At 40.8% G+C, this 23,564-nt stretch overlaps 1 protein-coding gene across 2 annotated transcripts in view; it reads left to right on the forward strand.

The window, feature by feature from the left end:
* The first annotated feature begins 11,212 nt into the window (after window positions 1-11,212).
* CDH7 (cadherin 7) overlaps window positions 11,213-23,564 on the forward strand; it is a 78,998-nt gene continuing 66,646 nt past the window's right edge. Inside the window, exons 1-2 of one of the 2 annotated variants that reach the window (XM_030011838.2) lie at window positions 11,213-11,317; window positions 12,955-13,360. In XM_030011838.2, coding sequence (XP_029867698.1) covers window positions 13,151-13,360 — 210 coding nt within the window. In that variant the 5' untranslated portion in view covers window positions 11,213-11,317; window positions 12,955-13,150. Of the gene's footprint in view, window positions 11,318-12,954; window positions 13,361-23,564 lie in introns of those variants that run through there. The other variant, XM_030011839.2, reaches the window with a different exon arrangement.

The following is a 23,564-nucleotide window of genomic DNA, read 5'->3' on the forward strand; positions in this document are numbered from 1 at the left end:
ATTATAGCCACCTGTAAATAATACCTCTGGACAGCAGGAGTACTTACCTAAGAGTCATTTATAGAGATATTTGTACTTGTACAGGGCAACCATGTGCTAATGGTGGTAAGTGTTTTCCTTTAAAAAAGTTCTTAAACTGCAAGCTCTCCTACCTGCCTCATGAAAGTCAAATATCCATATAAATTTTTAGGAAAAGTAAGGAAAAGTTAGCATTTTGCCTCTGAGCATAATACATTCTCATATTGAAGGAACTCTGCAAGCTGTTGCTGAGCACATAATGGAAGTTATTTCTGCCCACACAGTCAATGAGTTACCAGCACCCAGGTAGCAGTTACCAGCCGTTGCTTTTTTTCAGAATATATATTAGAAGTGTACAGGTAGAAATGTTAATGTTGCAAGACTGTCAGTGGCTCAGGAGACTGAAGACAACTATAAAACTTATCCATTTTCTGCCTCAGGTCCAAATCCTCCCTCAGCAGTGGCCACCAAAGCTCTCACTGTCTAAGAAGCATTTGAGAGCGTGTCACAGAGCAGGGTTTGTGGTCCTAAACCTGCCTATGGATCCGCTATACAGAACAGCAACACAACTTGTACTGTGAATAGGCATCCTTGACACCTTCAGAAGTCAAAAGATGGGAAAGGTGCCAGTAGCAATGCACCCTTTGATGCCTGCAGTCAGTCTTTACAGGGCCTATGTAAGAGACAGTCTAGCGTGGTCCAATGTTTGTTTTTACAAACCGTACACTTTCCTCCAGAAATGGTATACCCATACCTCTCAAGATGACTAAATGTACTACAGAACGTATTAGAAAGAAATACAACAGCACTGTAAGTACGGGTTACAGCCAAAATGATCCAGTCAATGTATTGGAATGGACTGACTCATTGGCAAAACCCCACACTCAAGACAGTCAAGAACAAATTGTATTAAAAAAATATACATTTGCTTACATTACTAAAAATGATAGATTGCCAAAAGTGACTAAGAATAATTGCTTCTTTATATTTTATTCTGCGTGTGCAATGAAATTAAATTGGTCTGCTTAGTCACACTTTTTGCTTGGAGTCACTGGGCTGTTTTGCTCCCATGAAAGTCAGAGGGTTTAAAGCATTTTATTTTGATATGACAGCATAAGCATTTAGAAAAATAATCAGACAAAAATATCTATCCTATTTTCAACATAGTAAAAATAAGTTCAAATGTTTTCTCAGACATACAGTTTAATGAAAGGTTTTGCTTGAGAGAATATAGATTTTTTGGAACATAAAGCACATCCTTGAGAGAGGTCTGTTAAGTTAGTAGGGACATCATGAAATACTCTGTGAAGGTCTACACATGAAAGCTTTTTAATTGGGTAATAATTGGCTATTCCAATTCTCCATTACTAATATCTGGATCCGAATGAAAATTAATGAGAAAGAATCCTTCCTTTATAAAGAATTTTAAGTGATTGTAAATCTATTTAGTCCCTATTTTGAACCTGAAGAGCAAAGAAAAAGTTTGAAGATGTTAGGTAAAGTTTATGAAGCACGTGACCCGTTGTAGATTCTTTTTTTGTATCATCCTATTCCCAACTAATGATTTTTTTTTTTTTTGTCTCTTTTTAAACTGTTCTATCTTCACCATTGAAGTCGTAGCTACTGAATTAAGTAGGAAAAGATAAAGTTTCCAATACTGGTTACCTCTCAGAATGAGTTTGAAAGAAGATAAAGCAGAGGTGTTTGTGATATTTAGTGATGAAAAACGATAATCTGTCCTTGAATCTTGTCCTCTAAGGATCAGTGCAAAGAGTCTTATTTTGATTAACTTGTGAAAGATGAATTAGGGATTGGGGGAAGGAGGACAAAGGAAAGAAGAATCCTTAATTACAATCTTAAGCAACTGTGTGCAATCATGTTCCAGGATTTTCTTGCCTGAATACATCTTATTAAGTTGTAACCATGTACTCAGATGCTCCATAACTTGGAGAATGAAGATTGCTTCTAGGTGCTCTCTTCAAACCACTTCTTCAGTTCACAAATGCCATGATGCTGAATTGCCTCTCTCGGATTAGAAGGGTGACATTGGAAATCACATGTCTGAAAATGAAGCTAAAATACAAGGAACACATGGCAGTTACATATTACATTTATTAAAATACTCATGCATGTTTGCATATGTGTATCCAAAGGCTGCAAAAAAATCAGAAATTAAAGTGATTTAAAAAAAAATCCTTTGTGATCTAAACCAATTTTGTTGGTTTTTTTTAAGAAGTGACTTTATCCTCACATTACTTTATTATTGTTGACATCACACTTCACAGTATAATGTATAATAGGAATGAAAATTAATTATAAAAGCACATTATTAGTTTGTTCACAGTATGTTAAGAATGTTTTTCTGGTGAAGCTATAAATCAAAAGACATTGGCCAAGGCTCATTTCTTACAGTTGCCCTTGGTACGATCCATTGTTCTAAAAACAGTACGTGTTAAAAATATTTGTGCCCGTGGAAAATGTCAGTTCAGCAGCTCCGCCAACATTTGGAACCTCTGCTTTTTTTTTTTTTTTTTTTTTTTTTTTTTTTGCAGGAGGCGTCCTGACTCCCGGGTGATCGCGTTTCAGTTGTAGATCTCTTCCATTCTGCAGACCCAAAAGGCTTCAAGTGGTGCTAAAACGAGGCAGAAAGTTTGTCCTGCCGCTTTCGCAGCCGGACCGAGTCCAAACAAAGCAGGTATTCATTTCCCAGAGCGGCTTCCCCGGGCAGCTCTGGGCTTGCGGGGCTGTGCGGGGATGCTGCCAGGCACCAGCCCCAGCGTGACTCTGCGCCTTCTCCTCCTGCCAGTGCGCAGAGCTCCAGCACGTCTCTCTCCACCGTTTATTCTATGAAAGCACCTGCTTTATTTAGTCCATGTTTGTTTTTTTTTTTTTTTTTAACACACCCCCCCCCCCCCCCCCCCGCCCCGGTTTAAACAGGGGCCGGGTAAGAGGGACAGCAGCAGTGGGGAGGCAGAGGGCAGCAGGGGTGCGGGGTTTTAGGTGCCTTGAGCAGTCCGCGTCCTGCCCCGGGATCCGGAGAGGGGACCCCGGCCCGGCCCGCTCGCTGCCCCGCGGCCCCCAGCTTCCCCAGAGCCGGCCAGCTGCGAACGGGCCGGGGGAGGAGGAGGAGGAGGAGGAGGAGGAGGAGGAGGAGGAGGAGGAGAGGAGGACATGTGGGTTTGGCAGGGGGAAGCAGGGAGGGCTGGGGAGACTGAAAGGGCAAAACTGTCAAGGAGGGACCCCGCAAGTTCGGATTAGTTTTGCGACTTTGCCTTCACACCTCGGGAGCTCAATTGATCGCGGCTTCTAGGACAAGTTGGGGGGGGGGGGTGGTAAAAAAAAAATTCTTAAACTCTCTCCTTCAGCTCCGCGTTTCAAATGCAAATCGGGAGATAGATTGGCTCCCGCCCCACCCCCTAGCCCGGCTCCTGATTTTTATCCAAAGGACTCCATCTGTATATCCTGTCAAGGAGGAGGAGGAGGAGGAGAGGAGAGGCGGGGGGGAGCGGGGACGGGCAGGCTGCTTGCTCCCCGGATCCCTTTTCAAGAGCCACCGCTGGGTCTTCGGGAGGTACAAAGAGTCCCGGTGCCTCCTCCGCACGCCCTCGGACGGAGCCGGCAGCCGGCTCCGGCCGCCGAGCGCTGAGATCCCCTGCCCAGAGCAGCATCCCCACCTCCTCTGCCTTCTTCCCTCCCTCCCCCCTCCTTCCCTCCCTCCCTCCTCTTCCTCCTCCTCCTCCCGCAGCCACGATCCGCACCCAGTCGGAGCCGGGCTTGGCACCGGCACCCACTTCTCCCACCGTGTGCCCAGCGGCTTGCCGTTCCGCGCCGTGCCGCGGAGGAGGAGAAGGAGAAGGAGAAGGAGGAGGAGGAGGAGGAGGAGGAGAAGGAGGAGGAGGAGCGGAGCGGCGGCGTTCCGACCTCCGCGGGTGCGGGCGGGCGCGCAGCCCCCATGCCAGGCGGGCCCCCCCGCCGCCCGCAGCCCGGCCCCCGCCTGGGAGCATCCCGCCAGCGCTTCGCCGCGGAGGCACCGGCGGCCCTTGGGATTAAAAGACTCGCTGCGCCGGGCAGCCGAGGGAGAGGGGGAGCAGGTAAGTGCCGGCTGCACCTGTGCCCTTCCTTGCTTTCCTCTCCCCCTTCCCCTCCGCGTAGGCAGAAGGAGAGCGGAGTAGTTGCAGGAAAGGGGGGCTGCGTGCCGTTCGTGTTCCCCCCCTCCCCGCCCCGTCCCTCGCCCTTAACCCGCCCCGCTCGGCAGCGGGGCCGCGGCTCTGCGGAGTGAGCAGGGAAGTTTGGTTGTGTCCCTGCCCGGGGGCGGCGGGGAAGGGGCCGGCGGGGCGGCCCGGGCAGCGGCGGGAGCAGCGGCGGCAGGGACAGCGTGGGAAGGGAGAGCCCCCACGCTACAGGCGGGCGTGTGTTCACCTTCTGAGACATAAGAGAACAATAGCATCTCTCTGACTCTTTGGAGAAGTCTCGCAGACAAGGGGGGAGGTGGGGGGTGGCGGTGGAGGAAGGGAGGACCACACACTTCTGCAAAATACGGGCAGCGCTAAGTCCTGACTCCCCCGGTCCTTTCTGCCAAACCGAAGCGGCTGGCTTGCTTGGTCTCAGAGTCCGGCACTGATGCTGCAGAGCAAAAGGTTACCGAGGCCAGGAAATTTCCCGAGTTCTTTCCCAGAGCTTTCCTCCTTTTGTGTCAAGGATGTTCCAGAGTTTGCAAATGTTGAAATGATGGGAGCGTGTTTCTTTGATTAGTATTCAGCTGGTAAGGCTGGCTCTGCAGTCTTTGGCTGTTTGATACCGACCCTTCCCCCCCCCGCCCCGTCCCCCCAGCTATCCACATAGCCACACACGGGCATGTCCTGCTCTCCTGTAATAGGTTGTGGGCACCGGTAGCAAGCGGTTTGTGATCTGGATCCTCCGACTTCTGGTTGCTAAATGGAGGAAAAAATATCCCTTTTTGAGATAAGATTTAGCCTTTATACTCGTGCTTTCAAAAGGTGAGCTAGTTCAGGTGAGCCAGGATTCTGCAGACGATGCCTTCCCCCTGCAAATTGGGGGATTTAGGGAGGGATGGGAGATGGAGGCTAGTGAGGCACTCTGATTTGGGGAACTGAAATGTTGATACTTTAATCTTTTCCCATCGCAAGGATAAAATCTTGTGTTCTGATAGATAACTTCTCAAGTCAAAGCAGAGACTTGAAAGGGCAGCATATACTTTATAGTCTCTCTAACAAGACATGCTGCCTTGCCATTTTTCAGCTAAAACATAGGTGATTGTACAGCTTTGCAGGAAATAAAGTGCTTTTCCAGGACAAATAAGTAAATACATAAAGGAGCCAAACTCTTAACAATGCCAGTTTCTGAAGCAGTCTCTCCTTGGCAGTGATGTGTGACTTTTCTACCCTTATTACATTTACTAATTGTTCCTCTGTTACCTCATTTGAAGTTTGCACAGAATTGTTACTGGTGAAAGCTAGATACTTATTTCTGTTTCTGGAAAAGGTAGGTCTGCATAATCTCAGGGGAAGAGCTATTCAGTTGGGCAATAGCATGAAAGTTGCGTAAGTAAATTAAGTTTGCTTAGAATATAGCTTCTGAAGGTACAACAGGTCAACAGATAAAGATCAGCTGGGAAATGATGCTCATCTGCTCTTAGCAATATCATAACAGTTTTAAAGATGCAACAGTGAATTGAGGATGTTTAGAAATAGTACAACCGTGCCTCATTAGAGCTAGTTCAGTGCAACGGGTGTGTTACCACCTTTGGGGGAAAAAAGAACAAAAAACCCACTAAACAAATCCAAAAGAACTATCTAGGGACCAAGTGTGACATCCTGTTTAAAGTCCTTGTACGGACTTTTCTATCTCTCCAGCCTGCAGCTACCCGGGGATCTAATCTAGACACACTTCTTTTTTAGGGTCATGAAGGAGGGCTAAGTAAGATTTAAGAAACAATTGCAATAAAATCCATAGCAAGGGGAGAGGAGCAAAGGAGCTAAAAGCTGACTCTGACAAATATTAAGTATGTGAAATATCTTGGGTTTGAGTACTTAATACAGATTAAAACCTACCTGGAATATTAGGGAAATATCGAAGGTAATAATCTGAGCTACCATTGCATGTTAGAAGTGTGTGGCAGTTAATGTGAATAAAAAACCAAACATCAGTAATGTAGACTATTTTCTTGCAGAAAGCCATTAAAGATTGCAGTTTTAATCAGAGGGCATTTCAGCCTTATAATGGGAGACTGTACTGTAATTAGAGGCTGATGTAGGTCATTAGAATTGTGTTAAGAGTCAGATGACAGCCTCGCAACTCTCTTAAGTCTACTTTTATTGATTTAATAGAAAAGCACTCTTGATTATTTGCTATTGATTTAATAGCAAAGCATTCTTATCTTTCCATATAAAAGGGTAATTGTAAAGTATTTGTATAACTGCAGATTATCCATGAATTATCTGATGACAAGAATGGATATAGCGTCCATGTAGATTTTCACCTATCCTTTTCATCTATAGCTGTGTGCATGTGCATGTTGTGTCCATATTTTCCCATGTTTCTTCAGCAGTCAGAGACTTAACTGAAGAAAATCATTATTAATGCAAAACCTGAGGTTGTTCTACTCTAAGTTATAGTCCTACTTTACTATAAACCTGACTAAGCTTTTTCTCAAAGGTATTCAGCTCACAAATTGACTACAACGTGCAAGGAAAATAGAAAATATTTTAAACTTCAAATGGTTTGCAGGTGAATATACTGCTTGGGAGTCAGTTTTGGTGACAGGCTGGCCAGTAAGTTTCTGTGTATGTTTTTGGCTATTGGCTTCAATATCTGCTGTGTTCAGCGGTTCTTCAATGAAGGCCTTTCTTGAGCCATTCGGTTTCCTTTAGTTTATCGTGCACATTTTTTCTCATGTACGCTTTCATGCTACTACTGGGTATTGTTTTTTCGTGGTAATAAAAATCATTACATTCTAGCTGAGGAAGGGTGCATAAAAGAGATGATGGTTACTTCGGTTCTTCCTGTCAAACCAGGCTTAACTCTGAGCAGTAATGCAGGAGTGCCTCCTCTGGGAATTCAGTGGTTCTGCAAGAAAGTCATCCCTAGGCATTAATGTGAGGTTCCTCAGCTTAAATGAGGCTGCAGAAATTGAGCTTGTGGAAATTTAAATATTTGACTTGATTGGTCACAGATATACAAATACTGCTAACGTTTCTTTTCAATAACTGATCAAATTAGCATAATCCTTTCCAGCAACTTAGATCTATAAAATGTACCATAGCAAGGTGAAAAACCCACAAAGCACTTTCACATGGAGAAAATGATATTTAAAAAAAAAAAAAAAGAAATCCTTCTTTTGTTCACTTTTCTTGGGGGGAGGGGGGAAACTGTCAACAACCCAAACAACTTAGCACTCTAGCCACATACAATCTCATGAGCAACTGCAGAACAGTATGAAAGAGCAAAAGCTGCTGCCTGGTTTCCTTTACGCATTTTTTGAAGCCCTATCATTTATTGAAGTGTGCCTAGTGTTTTTCTGTTGTCTCATCAGGTCCTTTCACCTGAGTCAGAGAGTATTGGAGCCAGTTTAGTGTAGCAGCACCATATGTTTGGAGCAGTGATAGTTTTTTTCTTGATAACCAGATGCAGACTGCAGGATGTGCACTACATTTACAGATCTCCCATGTGAATATTTAGGCCAGTTAGCGGCAGGAGGTTGTGGTCTGTAGTTGTAATGTCTTCTGGCACAGGGACTTAATAGGTTTCATCATACTGCCTTGACTTGCAGAGCTTCATTTCATGGAAAGGTCCTCACCTCACTTACTCCAAGGCACCCTTCTTTTTTTTTTTTTTTTTTTTTTCTTTCCCTGGAAAAAGTGATACCCAGATGTAGCAATCTGCACCCTAATTAGACATATCTTCTCTAAACCCTTTGTCTCAAGGATCACAGAGTCTCTGAGCCTGTGAAGGAGTTTCCTGTGATATTTAGGACGTGTGACATAGAGGAGCTGCAGGCTCATAACAAAGGGGAATTTTCTCTGCCACAGAAAGTGACACCCTTTCCAATGGGCATTGTAAAGTGGAATGTCAAAACGTAAATATTTCAGTGAGGGTAGTTCAGCTGTCAGGGGGCTCACCTGCTGATTCCACTGTGTTTAAGAGATCATGGTTCAAGATCCAGTGGCAACAGTCACCCTCAGAATTATCTCAACACACAGGGTCTTATTTTATTGAATGACTAAAGTAGAGGAAAAAAAAACCCTAAACATGGGATAACTGTGCACTATTGACCAAGCTAAAGCAAGATTTACTAGCAGGTGTTGTCTGGGCTGCACTTCCAGAGACAGTGAGGTCCAGATTTATGCAGTAAATTTTGCAATGGTATCAAAAATTTAAGTGCTCCGATGAGAGGAGACTAATGAGAGGGGGGGAGAGGGAAGGCAATCGGAGTGGAAAACTCTTCAGTGGATGCCCTGAGCTGACAGCGAGATTTCAAAATAGAGAAATGTAAGCCAGGCTGGGGGAGTTTAGTAATGGAAAAGCTTTTGGATTTCCACTTCTTCCTGAAGAATTTTGCACATTGGAAAGACTTTAGGACAACATACGGTGAAGGACAAAATTCCCCGTTGGGTTGAAGGGATTGACGGGGAAATGATATGGTTCACAGATTAAGCTGGCACTGTGACACCCGTAGCAATGTGTGACTGGAAGTCTGCAGGAATTTGCGCTTTGGCTGCAAAGGTCAGGTGGTACGAAGATGATCTCAAAAGCCTTCAGCAAATGCCCTCCAAGGATGGGGAAATCTCAGGGGTGGGGAAGAAGGGCTTCCGTGAGGATATCTGGGAGACTGAAGACATGTTTTTGTCCATAGCTACTGGGTGCTGACTGCTGCACACAAACAGCGAGGACTAGTCTTGATGCGTTGTTTTAGAAATTATGGAGCGAAGCAAAATATTCAGAGAGATTTTCAGTGGGTGTAAATTACCCTTAATTGCTTGCAGTGAGGGGAACAATTCCTTAAAGCTGAGGATCTTATTCATGATCTGAATGTTTTCAACAAATCAAGATTGCCCCTCAGAGACAGTGCATAATAGTGTCTTTCTGACACTAGCAGATTGTTTTGGCAAAGTAGAGTAGTAACATTTTTCAGATTAGCAGTGTTCACCAGAACATTTCTGCTACTAGGCTGTGGCTTAAATATAGTTCCATTTCTATACAGCAGATGGGAGAAGATGTAAGTTTTATGGTATATATTGAATAAGGAGGTTATTATTTTTTCAAATGTATATTCTTCAGTCTGATGTTTTATATGTCAACCAGCTATTTAAGAACACAAACATGAGAGATTAGATATTTAGTGGATATTTTTAATTTTTTTTTATTCTTATGGCTGTTCACACTGACAGCGTGTTACTGCTCTGGTAAGACATACTACGTGCACAGTCCAGATCACACAACATACTCTTTGAATTACACACCAGTTTTTATACTTTGTATTTTTCATATTTGTGATTGTCAGGACTATATGCAAAGTAAATAGGGAGTACAAGCTTAGATATGAAAGGTAGAGCCTAGTGCTTTAAATACACCAGCAGACAAATTTATTTTATTTTTAAAGCCTAAATTACTTTTTATGTAGGCAAAGTGTGAGTGAGGAGACATGATTGCATTTTGCCCCTGTTTGGGGAGGGGAGTAGCATTCTGGAGATGCAGAAACAAGATGTAAAGGTGCACTGATGTCCTAGGGTAAGTAATGACATCAATTACAAGTGCAAATATTTCTCAGTTCTGCGTACGCTGAGTCCTGTTTGTGCAGAAAGTGATACCATTTTATAAAAGAGCATCTTTAAACACAAAATACAAAATGGTTGCAGGTCAGTTTTGCCTTCACTTCACACTCAAGCCTGTAAGCGCAGATGACAGAGAAGGCACTGGAAGCAGAGCACTGCATTCCCTCTATTGCTGTCAGTGTTAGTCATATCCACTGCTGCAAGTGCAACCCTGAACAGTGAAGTTATGCCTTGATGAGAAAAAAAAAAACAACAGCACCTTTTAGTTTTCAATTTTATGGATGCTGTGGTGTTACTTATGTGGTCTTGTGGACTTCATACTTATGGACTTCATAGAACAGGTGCTGTTGAAGTGATAGTTATGCTTGGACAGAAATATAATATATATATTTTTTATTTAAAAATCCATATAAATATGTATATCTGTATCAGCAAGATAGGTAATGAAATGCAATTTAATAAATAATTATTCCCCAAACAGAAAAGGTGTTTAAATAGCAGACACTTTTACTTCTGCCTTGGGAAGTATCACACTCCAAAGGCAATGCGCTGAAAGAACTATAAATAAAAACCTAAAAAAAAGGGCTCTAAGAGGAATAAGACTTATCCTGAAGAAGGGGAGGAAGGGAGGGAAGAGTGTTTCAGAGCTGAAAGTGCTGCCACACAGCTGAATAAAAATAATTGGAATTCTGGAGATTGTGTGGTGAAAGTATTTGAGAATGAGTAAACGACAACAATTTTTTTCCAGGGGGTGTGAGTACTCTGCTTTTCATCAGATTGTGCTGTCTAGCATATGGACTGTTTTTCAGTTGGTATTTTGGGTGCGTTTTTCAGTTCTGTGCTGTGGTGTGTGGCTGGGGACCATGGCACTCCATATGGTGGCTTTCATACTTTCCTGCAGGTGTAAAAGAGAGGATATAAGAGAACACTGTTCGAGATAAAGGTTAGAGCAATTCTAGGTTTGAAATGTCTGTTCAGAGCAAGAACAAGACATTTCAAACTGCTTAGTGGAAAGACTCTAACATATTGTAAATGTTTTACTGACATTTCTTAAGAAAATCCATTTCATATTTTTATCTCTGTTAAATAACAATCTGCTGCCTCTTTGAAATAAACTGACGGTTTATCAATATCAGATGTCTTTAACCTGATGTAACTTAGACACAGAGAGGGAAAGCAAAGGGTGCATAAACAGCCTTTACTACAAACAACGCTTATCTTATTTGAACTGAGCGGTAGGAAGTGAACCTATGACGGAGGAAGCACAGCCGCTCTCCTTGCCACTCATGGCAGCCCTCCCAGTAATTACTATGTCATATGGTCACGATTTACCCAAAGGGCCAGATCAAAACTGAGCTACGACTAGTTGGGATTCATCATTTTGAGCTATGCTCTGCTAGGGATGATGACACCTGCCTGTTAATTCCACCGCAAAAAGAATCTTGGTCCATGTTGGAGAGACGTCTTTTATAATTGTAGCATCATGTTTTGGAAATCAGGGTCTTTAGGTAAGACATTGCCTATTCTTGTTTTGCCTGTGGGGAGACACTGGATTTTCACATATGGAAGCTTTCAAATTGCTGCTGCTTAGCAAACACGCTCAGTGGGTTTGTGGTTTATCCCACCAGCCTCTAAGCAAAGCCTTTCTGGTGCAGGGCAGTACCACAGAAGGGATTACTGTAAAAAAGGCTTTAAATACAGCCTGTAATCAGAAGAGCTTTTTATTTGTTTCATGTTTCTGCCCTCTAGGTACCTTTGGCAGCACGATGCTTAGGCATTCTGCAGCTAAAAGAGCCTGACATACTGAAAACAGATAGCAGAGATCACATTTCACTCAGTTTTAATAGTAGTGGGTAGGGATATAATGTTAATCTATCTAGAGCATTTAATGTGTATGTGATTTAATGTCTAGCCTTTTTAGATTAATTAAATGTAGAGAGGATGAAATCTTCTTTCTTCCAGGGCTTCCTAAGTAGCAGCAGTTCACTCCAAATGAATGTCTTGTTATCTGTTTTAATTTCATCCTCATTTTCACCTTGTGCTTGGCACTTCTTAAATCCTTCTTGTCTGCCTCATTGCTCACTCAGGCAAGGGGGATGCCTCTTTCAGAGAGAGCATTGCTTACCTGGGGTTAATGCAGGTGATTTCCCTGAAAGGCAAAGCTATGGTTCGTTCTGTCTGACAGAACTTACACTTTTAAAAACATTATACTAAGTATACATTTTTGCTTGGCCAGAGAATGCTCACAATTGTAAAAGGCAGAAAAAAGACTTGTTTAAATATTGAAGGGTCGGGTTTTTTTGTAATTGGTTATTTTTTTTAGTGAGTTCTACCAGTTATTAAATGATCAAGATTTTGAAATAAAAAAGGACAAGATGCACAAAAAGATGAAAATTGTATGTGTTAGTGCTGAAAGATCATTTGTTGTTAAATCAAGATTTCATTGAAAATACAAAATCACATTATCCTCTGATCTTTCTGAACATATTTGTGTGTAAGTATATAAACTAGTCTAACATGCTTCTTACCAAGCTTGACATTTGCTTTAGGAATGTAGTAAGAATGAGTGGGGAGACTCTGAGGGCTTTTTACTAGGCCAGATTCAGATCAGAACAAATCATAACATCTGGTGTACTGTGACTAAGAATCAATCAAATTGTTCAGATTCATCTTATACTCCTTTATTCTACTTTTCCATTGTATGGAAGAGAGTTAAGCTAGCATATGTCCTTACCATTAATGTAACTTCCTGCCTGTAGTTGATGATTTGTATCATGGTAATGGCAAGTAAAGAAGACTGTAGCAGACAGAGGAGGAAAAATCAAACCAAAGAACTGTAAATAACTACACTTGCTTTGATTGTTTTAAAGAGAAAAATATTCAGCATTTGTATGGGGGAAACTGGTGTATTAAGAGAGCAGTCACAAGAAAACTTTATAGCTGTCAAGTATGGACGTATCAGCAGTAGTAATGCCATCCAAGGAATGCACTCTAAACTCTCAGAGACTTATTATGTAAACTCAACTGTGTTGATGATGAGAAAAATCATAAACATTTTTGATGCATTATATGAAGCTGCAAAGAATTTGCATTCTTTAAAAAAAAAAAAAATTCTGACAACAGTTCTTGTCTTTTTCCCGGATAGGTACCTATTACACCATTTCTTTGGTGAAGGCTATTCAGCAGTGGTGACTTCTTCCAATCGACCACTCTACAAATTATTATCTCTGGACTCCCAGCTGACAACCTGCCGGAGGCTAGAGCTCCTGAGACAACTGGAATTGTGCCCGCTCTCATCAAGGTTTTTTCTTTCACGGGGAAAAGAAAAAAAAAAAAAAAAGATGAAGTTGGGCAAAGTGGAGTTCTGCCATTTTCTGCAGATACTAGCTCTTTTCCTGTGTCTTTCTGGGATGAATCAAGCAGAGCTCTCAAGGTCCAGGTCAAAGCCCTACTTTCAATCAGGGAGGACGAGAACCAAACGCAGCTGGGTGTGGAATCAATTCTTTGTGCTGGAAGAATACATGGGTACAGACCCACTCTATGTAGGAAAGGTAGGGGATTTAAACAACCTTTGGAGGGTGCAGATGCTTGCTTTTTGATGTGTTTATATGGTGCAACCTGAAAATTGTAATTCTGTCAGCATGGTTGACTTAAGCCAGGGTGGGACAAAGTTTCGTAGTTTGAAAAGGGAAAATGTTTAGCACTTCAAAACAGCAACACATTACATTCCTGATTCCTCTTGCAATTTTCATTAAGAGCTATTTTCATTTCAGCTATGATTCTTTAAAGGAGTACGATAATGAAAGTGTTTACCACCTTTGATACAAAGAAAAGATTTTATTACTAATATTAGATTATTTTTTATTTTACATAGGAATAGAGAAAAATATTGAAGACTGTTCTTTTATAAGAGCTAACAGCTAGTACCAGAAAATAGAAGTTCTGTGTTATGTTGTTTGCTCCCTAAAGATCAGCACTACTGAAGGCAAGAGAGAAAGAATCGGGCGTCTGGGGGTGTGACAAGTGAAAAGGAGGGCATGTCTGCATTACTGCCTTGCTTTGACGTTGCCTGGCTGGCAGATTGGCACCTTGGGGGCCTTGCTGTCCCTCCGTGCAAAATCTTGTGGCTTTACCTTCCCTCTGACGGGCAACAGGCCAGCGCAGAGCAAGCCCTTCCATCGGGGCATCCCAAATGGCTTGTTTCGCGCGCCCGCTGCTGCACGTGGACCGTGCGGAGCACGGCTGTGAATCCTCATTCACTGCCTTGTGCTGGTGGGTAATACGCTTCCTTCAGCAATTACAAAGGGAAAAAAACCAACAAACAAAAATCCCTCTTGTGTTTCTATGTAACATTTATGCGTAATCATCTTATTGAAAGAAACCCCCATTTTTCTATGTGATATCAGAATCAATAAATAGAGTTTCTCATTAAACTATAGCAAACGCATAGAAAACAACAGAGTGACAGCTTTTGGCAAAATGGCACGCTTACAGAAAAGGAGATGAAGTAATCTGAAATCTACTGATTCAAGTATACGAGTGCAGTGAATTTCAGCTTACTTAATTTGTCCTACTGAGACAAAAACCTTGATGTTTGTGTTAACGCAGTTAAGCACTTAGAATTTAATCATGCCAACTGAATAATCAAGTTAAATGGGGAACTGCTCTTATGATTACAACTATGGTTGTATTTAGGTGCTTTTCTGAACTGGGGCTGGTACTTTGCACAATTGAGCCCTTGAGAAAGATGTGCTAGAATCAGAAATACCTTCTCTTATTACAGCAGTCCTGAAAGATTTTGTGAAGTTTTAGGTTATGTAGCAGTGTCCATTCTGATGCCACGCAGCTGCTGCTTGGCTTTGTGAGTTTTGTCTTTTAGGCGAATTTGTTCTCAGGTTGGAGCTTCTCTTGTGTCTCTGGAAAATGGCATATTTGGCATTCTTGCCTACCGATGAAAAAGGAAGTGTGGCTTGCAAATTGGAATTTCTCTCCTGGAAAAGAAGTGTCTTTAAATACTTGACTGAAGACTGGTTTTGATCTGTAACTATTCTCATAGTCATTCAGTTACTATATCATGGCCAAAGAAGCTGTGGTAGCGCTGGAGTACATGATATTTCCATGTATGTTGTTATTTTTAGCTTCACAGTCTGCTTTTCCCTGTCCTTTCCAGGAGTCCTAGCATTCATAAGCAGACATCTTCTGAAAAGCAAACCTTTTTTTCTGAAACAATCTGTGCCCAGCCTGCTTTTGTATCAGCAGGAACTCACATTTGTACCAGCAATTCATTTTGTAGGAAAAGCAGATAAAAATTTGCACTTGCAAAAGGAAGCCCATCTTCCTGCAAACAGAGTCCTTGCTGAGCGTCTTATACGATAAGATATGCCCGGTTCCTAACCTTCTCACTGGAGAGGCTTTTTACTGTGTGGTTCCTGAGGTGCAATCATGACCGAAGCTGCATTCCCATGCAGGGAAGCAAAAAGGTGAAGAAGTGATTTTCTTTCTGTATGTTAACGTATTATGTGTAGCACCACTCTGAAGTGAGCAGCAGTCGCCTTCCTCCCCCTCTTCTCCCCTTAAAAATATTGCTGTTCTTGTTTCAAATCCTTTGCAGGCAGGTAGGGACTGAGAAGACCAAGATTTGGATAAGCAGGTTAGTTTTTATTTTTCTTTTTTCCTTTTTCTTTTTCCTTCCCCTTGGTGAGGAAGCTACAGCAAGCAAAGAGCTGGCATAACTCATAACTCACAACTCACTTCTCTCATCAAGTGAAGTGGAAGCAGTGACCAGACTCTGCCTCATGTTCTGCAGAGTGCTCTGCTCCTGGGGTGGTCAGTCCTGCACCGCCTTACGTTCAGGATGCTTTGCAGGGTGCCAATCTAACTGCACATCCAGGAATGAGGAACCTTCCTCCGGATTTTAAGGGCTGTGAGATAAAAATGCTTCAGAAACACTCAGGCAAATGGAGCTGCATTAGGGAATATTTTCTCCCCACCGCTATTCCATTTTACAAAGCCCCAGGTGATTCTGGTTGGAAGGCAGCATTTGGAGACTGTTAGGATTACACGGCAAATCGTTCAAGAGGCATGAAATACCAATGTTAATTCCATGTTCAGCATTAACTCTGTCCTCCTGGGTGTGTGCATTCTAACACTTTAATTACATGATCATGTGGGGTAAAACCCTATTCCTTTTAAATAATGTAACAGGATTCCTATTTGCCTCAGTAAGATGAGTCTTCCACCTAAAATAATTTTTCAGTGTTTTGTGTTTATTTAACAAGATTTCAGATCCATACCTGAGGTATATTGCAGCCTTCCTTCTTGCATCCTTGACATCCATTTATTGCCAGAATGTTTTTTGTTTGTTTGTTTGTTTTTTAAAAAAAAAGGTATTTATTTTCTTAAGGCAGCAGGGGCCTGTTTCACATCACTCTGGAGAAACCTCTGGAGGAGTTCCATTAGTTTTACACTAATAGGAGTCAGAGGTGACTGAGGTTTTTTGCTTCTTTTTTTTTTTTTAAATGTAGGTCTTTCCTCTCCATGGTATGAATTTTAATCATCTTGGATTCAATCCTGAGTAATTCTGAGTGCCTCTTGGGAGGTGCTTAACATGTAATCAGATTGTGGACTGAACCACATACAATTTCTTTCTGTCCGTCAGCACAGCATATGTTATGTTCACTTAAAGGGCTGAAGCATTTAACTGTTTAGCCCATTTACCTGTTTGGATAGGTACTGTTATCTTCCAGACATACCATGTAGGAGAAGAGGCAGTTAACTATGATGCTAATTTAGCTAGAAGCATAGGTGGCTTCTGTTTTCTGGAAAATATTTACTATTGCTTGGTAATACGTTTTGTGAAATGCCTTACTCTCTATTTTCCATATAAATGACCTAAATGGAATCTATTTGGGCATAAAAATAATAGTACAGAGCAATTTAAAATGATGCAATGCATAGACACCTAAAATTAGGAAAAAGTGTATGCTATTATATTGAATATTTGAAAAGCTGTATACAATCTTGTAATTAAAGTCTCTATGGGTACACATTGGCAAAAAGGGGTGAAGTTAAAGTAGAACGTTAAAATTTTGTTGATATAATTTTTGGTTTTGTTATGTAGCTATCAGACATCCAGGGTTTGGTTTTGGTTGTGTATTTTTGTTGTTGCTGGTGGTTTTTTTTAGTTTTAATTCCGTTTTATGTGTTCTGCTGCAAGAATGTGAGTCTCCTCAAAAGCATTATAATGACACAAAGTCTCAGCCAGCAATCCTTTCATTTTTCTTATTAAAAAAATTTTAAAAAAATCAAAAGAAGCCACAAATAAACCTGAAGAAGTGAAACAAGGCTGTGAACTCCATGTGAGATGCTGATTGATGACTGGCTTCACTGTTTTCTTTTGGATCCAAACCAAAGCTCCTTTTCCAATGGCTTTAAATTTAGGTATGGTTGAAGACAGGGAGAGTTTCAAGCTCTTTGCTGAGTTCCTCTTTTTTTTTTTTTTTTTTTTTTTCCCTGAAACCTCAGTAAGATAGGAAGGACTGAAAATAAAAGAGAAAAAGGCATAGGCTTGATTGAGCACAAAACCAAGAAGTTGATATTTAACTTTGTGAGGCTCACTGGTACTTCTCAGAAATAACACTTGGAACTTGTAACATGCCCTGCATGTAGTTGTTATTTATAATATATGGGGAAGCAAAACATAAATCCTAACCTGCATTTTCTTGATGGCAAAAGCAAGAAAAAAGGTTAAATGAGGGGACTAAGAACATGTAGTTTCTTAGAGCTCACAGTCATTGCCTTCCAATTCCATTTTATCTGCCTTTGGTTTTGCTTTTTGTTTTTCGAAGGTGTTGGTCAATGTGTCAATAGGGTGACAGAATTATTCACATATGATATTTATCTGGGGTGTGACCTTATATCAAGCCATAGCGATGTAGTCAGAAGTAGAGCTCTTTTTCTACATCATAGCCTGACACTTTCAGATGCGGCTGATGACTTTTTGGCTGACTTGGATAGTAAGTGTCTTTGCTAAAATACTTTAAGATGGTGAGCTACTCCACTACTGTGGAAGTGCTGGCCCCTCAGTCAAACTCAGACCCATATGTTGGAATATCAGCTGCTGAGAAACTGAGGGAACTTCATCTGTGATGAAAGAGCTGAGGATCTCTGAATAGAAATTAGCCCAAATAGCTTTTCCTCTCTCTAGAAACTACACTACAGCAGTTTTACTGACACTTTGGGAAATGGAGAGGAGATGGGGTGAAATTACAAAAGTGAAATGTAAGTAAAAGAGGTTAGGCTGCCCCATTTGCAGGTACCAGAGCAGGAGGTGGGTTGGTGGGTTGAGTGCGATTCCCTGGGGGGCTCTGTCCCTCCCGCTGCCTCTGGAGGCAACCCATGGGGACCCGCGCTCTCTGCCCAGCCTCAGCCTGGGCTCTCGCCCCTCCAAGCGTCCTGCGCAAGATGAATGTTCACATCTGCTCTGCAAGTAAGCTCCCGGCTGAGAGTAGCTACAGCTCTGCACAGGTGGTTTTTTCTTTCCTTTCTTTTTTTTCCCCGGGTACTTCTGGGGGAAAAAAAACCCCAAACCCAACACGAGCCAACTATTCTTCATTTGTCTTTGTGGACACTATGTGGAAAACAAAGATGGCATAATAACTCAGAGAGAAACTTCCCCTTCGTTGTATTTTTTCTCCTTTTCTATTTATGTTATCTTTACTTTTAGCATAATCTTTGAAGCACTGTTGTTTTATATGCTCCCCAAAGGCCATTTATGAAAGTGAAAAAGCAAAACTGCTGTATTTCTGATATTTATCCATCTCAGGAACTCTGTGTTGTTCTGTGCTATGAAATTTGATAACAGTTGACCTTTTAAGTAAAATGGGACATGCCATTCTGGTCAATGTTTTTCTACCACAAGTGCTGCAAATGAAACAAATGAACAGACCAAATAGTCAAGTCCTGCTTACCTGCTTTGTGGATTGAATAGGTCTTGGTGAAGGGATGCTTCAACTGTACAGCAGTGGTATGAATTTACTGTCTCAGCTTGTACTACACAGTCACTAGTAGCACACACTTTTCTTCACTGGCTAGTCACTGTGGGCTTTGCATTATTCCATGCTTTACTTTATTTGGATTACCCCGAATAACTGAGAGCTAACTGACAATCTGAGTGTTTCCTACTCAGCATGCAGGGCTAAAGTGTCTCTGGGGAGAATGGTGAGATTAAAGGCACACAGGAAGAATTATCCAAAGGGATAACCTAAAATCTACTGCTTTTTCCTGGTTGATTTCATTAGCCTGCACAGCTATAGTGTAATTTCCTCTTTCCCTCTTGATAGGAAGTCGTCTTCTCACATAGCTGAACGGATACAAAAATGGGTTTTATGCCAGGGATTTACAGTGATGACAATTTCACATGCTCAAGCACTAAAAGACAATTTGTATGTAATTTCATTATTAGAAGGCAATAATAGAGTTGAGAGACTTATGGTCGGATACTGAACCAGAACATGCAGCTTTTTGATCTTTTAGTATAATATAGAACATTGATCCTTAACATGTGGCATTACAGAAGAGGAAGGTTAGTGAAGGTGATGACAACATCCGTAAATTAAGTAGCCCTCATCACAGCTTTTTATTCAATGCCTCAGCCATGCTATTTATATAATCCTGTAATACCAGTTCTGTATTTCAGTAGACTATTAGGCTCTACCTGCAGTGCTCTCCTCTGAATTTCTTTTGGGCATTATTTAAAACTATGTTTTATGGGTCTCTGACAAAATAGAAAAGCAAGAGTAAAAGCTAATTTTGCAATGGTATGTAGATTCAAGTCTCCTGTATGCTTGGCTGGTTATCAGAAAATGCCTTCTTTTCATGAGAGCATGAGATTTACAGTTTTGATGTCAGTTAAGCTCATGCTGCTTCAGCTGACTTTTTTTAGCCATGTTGTAATGTTCCTTCTCCTTTTCATCTGCTGAGCTTGTTTTTAGTCCTCTAATTCTTGCTATTGGGTGTCACTCAACATCCAGTTTTAACTCTGTCCTCTAGTCTCACAGTTGTGTATTAATGACATTAGAAATACAGCGCTGTAAAACTAGGGCTACTAATGAGCATTTGCATTAGTCTAGGGCTAAGGAAGTCCAGTCATGAACCAAATCCCCACTGTGTTAGGCGCAGTGCAAGCAAACACAACCCCTGCCCTGAGGCAGTGGTCTTGTAAGACAGGAGGCAATAGCAGATTAAAAAGCATCGACAGAATTCAGAGAAATATGGAGATGTTATAGTCAACATCCCGAAAATAGCTGGAGAACAATAGCTCACTATTGTTCTTTGCTGTGAAGATAGAATATTATTTGTTCTGAAAATGAGAATCATGCAACATTTTTAAACATTATGAACAGATAACAGGGAGTTCTTTCCTGCCTTTATTTTCCATCCCTTATGGATGACAAGTTACTTGAAATTCATAAATGCAGATCTATTTGATATCTATGTTAGTACAAGGCTACTTCTTCTTTCAGACTGGTGAAGATAAAGGATATTTCTCCATTGCTTTCAAAAGATCAAACTGCATATGCTTTAAAGTTTTACATCTTGTAGCCTGCTATCATGCTACCTTTTCCGTAGTGCCTTTTTTCTTATACCTGTTCTGATAGACATAATTGTCTGTCTACAGACTCATTGGGCATTCATCCCATGTATTTAGTGCTTTCCATGTGTTACAGTTTAAAAGTGCTGCCAGGACTATTCCTGCCTTGTCAGAATTCTTCTACTTAATTTCTTCTTTGCTCCACACTATTGGGTTTTTTTGGTGTTTGGTTTTGTTGGCTTTTTTTTAAGTATCACACTGCACTCCATGAGTTCCTCGTCTGTCTTTTTTTTTTTTTTAGTAATCACTTAGTAAAATAGTACCTGTGTACATGTCAGTTTTTCAGTACCAACTTTTACCAGTTAAAGGGAGTACCTGGGACTACATATTTAAAGATCCTGAAAAAATCAGGGAATGGTTCCTTCACGTCCAATAAGTTGGCTTTTACATGAATATACTGGTGATAAGTCCTGGAAAATCTCTGCAGTATAATCTTTTTCTCTCAGCATCATGCATTTGCCTGGAAGAGGTTCCTGAGCTAAGTGCAATGGTGGAACTGCTGAGAGAAGAAAGAATTTAATACACTAGGTTGCTCATTTCTCTCAGAATAACTATTAGCTACCTTATGCTACCAGTGTCTACTCTGTCACTTTTGCACTGGAAGAGGCACTTAGTGTTACGTAAATTAGAGACAAGTAGCTCTTAGAAAAAGCAGTGGAGTTTATGCTGTTAGGAGAACTCTAATTCTGTCCCATCTATCCAAACCATGGTCGTGGTATGAATACCAGCCTATACCATGAGCAGAAGTTTGCGGAGGTCATAATGTTTAATCTCTCACACCTTCAAGGCTGTAAGAAAGAGGATCAGCCAGTTAAAAACTGGGGTTTTTGATTACATGCTATTAAAAATACATTGTCAACACCTAACTATAGATCACCTGACATCAGTCTATAAATGGGAACCAACTTAACCTTCCCAGGCCGTGTAAAGTTAGCCAATGAAGAAGCCCCACTGACAACAGAAGAACACATCACGAAAAGGTGCTGATCACCAAAATCAATGAATATGCTCATAAAATTATACAATATATTTAGGATTAATTCTTGCAGATGTTTTTGACTCAGCTAAAAAATTACTACCGTTAATAGTTCCTTCCATATTCAAGTATTTGCTGGTGCTACAGCCCTGTACTGTTGCAAAAGTAATATTGTTATTTACATGGGTGTAAAGCACATAGTATGGTAGTAGTACGCTATAAATCATAAACAATATAGCAAAGAATAAACTTTATTTTATCTTTCAGATAAATAGGAATACCAAGACAAATATAGCTCTTTTGCATATAGTAGTTCATGTGTGATTATTCATGTACCAGAAAATACAAAATCTGCCTTACTGGCTCAGTCTCAGGCTGTCTTTTTCAGAATGCTCCCCTGGGAGAAGAAGGTAGTTCTAAACATTCGAGAAGGCGGCAAAGGTTTTTTAATATGTGTTGTTTATTAAGTTGTGCTGTTCATAGAGTAACTGAAGATTTAAGCCAGAATCTTGAGATCAGTTTTATCGACCCTAGCAGACCATCTGAGAATATTAATTTTGGAATACAACTATTTGGCTGGTTTAAAATTGAATTTTTAACTGACATTTTATTCTGTAGGTTAGAAAAAGAATAATACTGAGGACTGATTGACAACTGGTAGCAACATATTCCACATTTTGACAGTGAAAAAATAGTGCCTTCCTTTCATATAGTCACACAGTAGTAGAGCACTGAAGGCTTGCATTTTTGTGTTTTGTTTGGGTGAATGGGGTATATGTTGATAACAGCTAAGGGCAGTCCCACAGATCATTCTACCTACATGACAAGAGATTCTCTGGCCCTCTCTGAGTAGAAAGAAATAAATTTAATGTAATTTTCCAGGTGATATAAGGAGATTTTGCTGCATGAAGTCCACAAAATGTTACCATAGTCATACTGTCCCATTCACTTTTCCTGTTTCTGTAAATTATGAGAAATTACCTTGAGGACTATAGAGACATGCAATTTTGTTGCTCTGGAGTGCATGTGAGAAGAATTGAGCCCACAAAGTTATTTTCCATTTGAAATGCTTCCAAAATATGGAAAATCTGGTACTTGGATACATGTGTAAGGATCATAAGCTGCTTAAACATTTCATACTGAGGTACCAAATTGTAACCCTGCGGACTAGGCAATCAAGCAATTCATTTTCCTTACAAGGTAGGCAGGTGCTGTACTAGGCAAAGTTTAGCTTGTTATTCTGTAACAATGAAAAGTTTTCAGACACAGTTGGGAAAAGCAGATGGTCATTTCTTAAGTTTCCATAATCATGGTATAAATGCAGTGCCATAAATTAGCAAAATAGTTAACTTGTCTTTCTTATACAATTTACACACATTCTATGGGCAGAGCAGGCATTTGGGAGAGTATTTGGCATATTTTTATGTATCTTTTTTAATTTGCAAGGCTATAATGCTGCATGGCGTTTCTATTAAAAACTGTTAAATAATTCCTCCTGCTCCTGGGTGTTCATAATCTTCATGCACATGTAGACTGTTGTCCTCCCCCCCCATCTTTTACCCTTTACCACTTAACTGTTGCTTAGCCAAGCAAAACATATTTCACACTTTTAAAAAGTTTTCCTCATTAGTCAGCATTGCAATCCTGTGTTCATTTTTACTGCTTTTTTTATTTATTCCCTCTATTTTTTCAATATTTTCCTCATAATAAAAAGCCATAAACAAAAGCACTCTATTATACCTTCAGCTAAACAGGAAATAAGCCAAGTGAAACTGTTATTTCCTGTCTCATTGTATGATTCGAATTGCACAATTCATGTTTGTTTCTTTCTTTGCAAGCTCATGTCCACTACTGCTCTGAGGATCTTAAAGCCTTATTGTTTTTCTGTTTTATTCTTTCTGCTGAATCAAGTGTACCTGAGGAATGCTTCCCACTTGTACTGACACATTTATGCATCTCAGATTCATCTTAAGATTGAAAGAAAATGTAAAGATTCTAGTACAGTTAAAAAAAAAATTGAAAAAGTTTAACAGAAGAAAAAGCATCCCAAAGAGTAGAGTGTGAGAATGCAAGGACCATGATGAAACAATACGCTATGTTTTTCTCACTCCGGAGCCTGATGTAAAGC

This window comes from Aquila chrysaetos, chromosome 4 (genome assembly GCF_900496995.4).
Source record: "Aquila chrysaetos chrysaetos chromosome 4, bAquChr1.4, whole genome shotgun sequence".
NCBI classification, from domain to species: Eukaryota; Metazoa; Chordata; class Aves; order Accipitriformes; family Accipitridae; genus Aquila; species Aquila chrysaetos.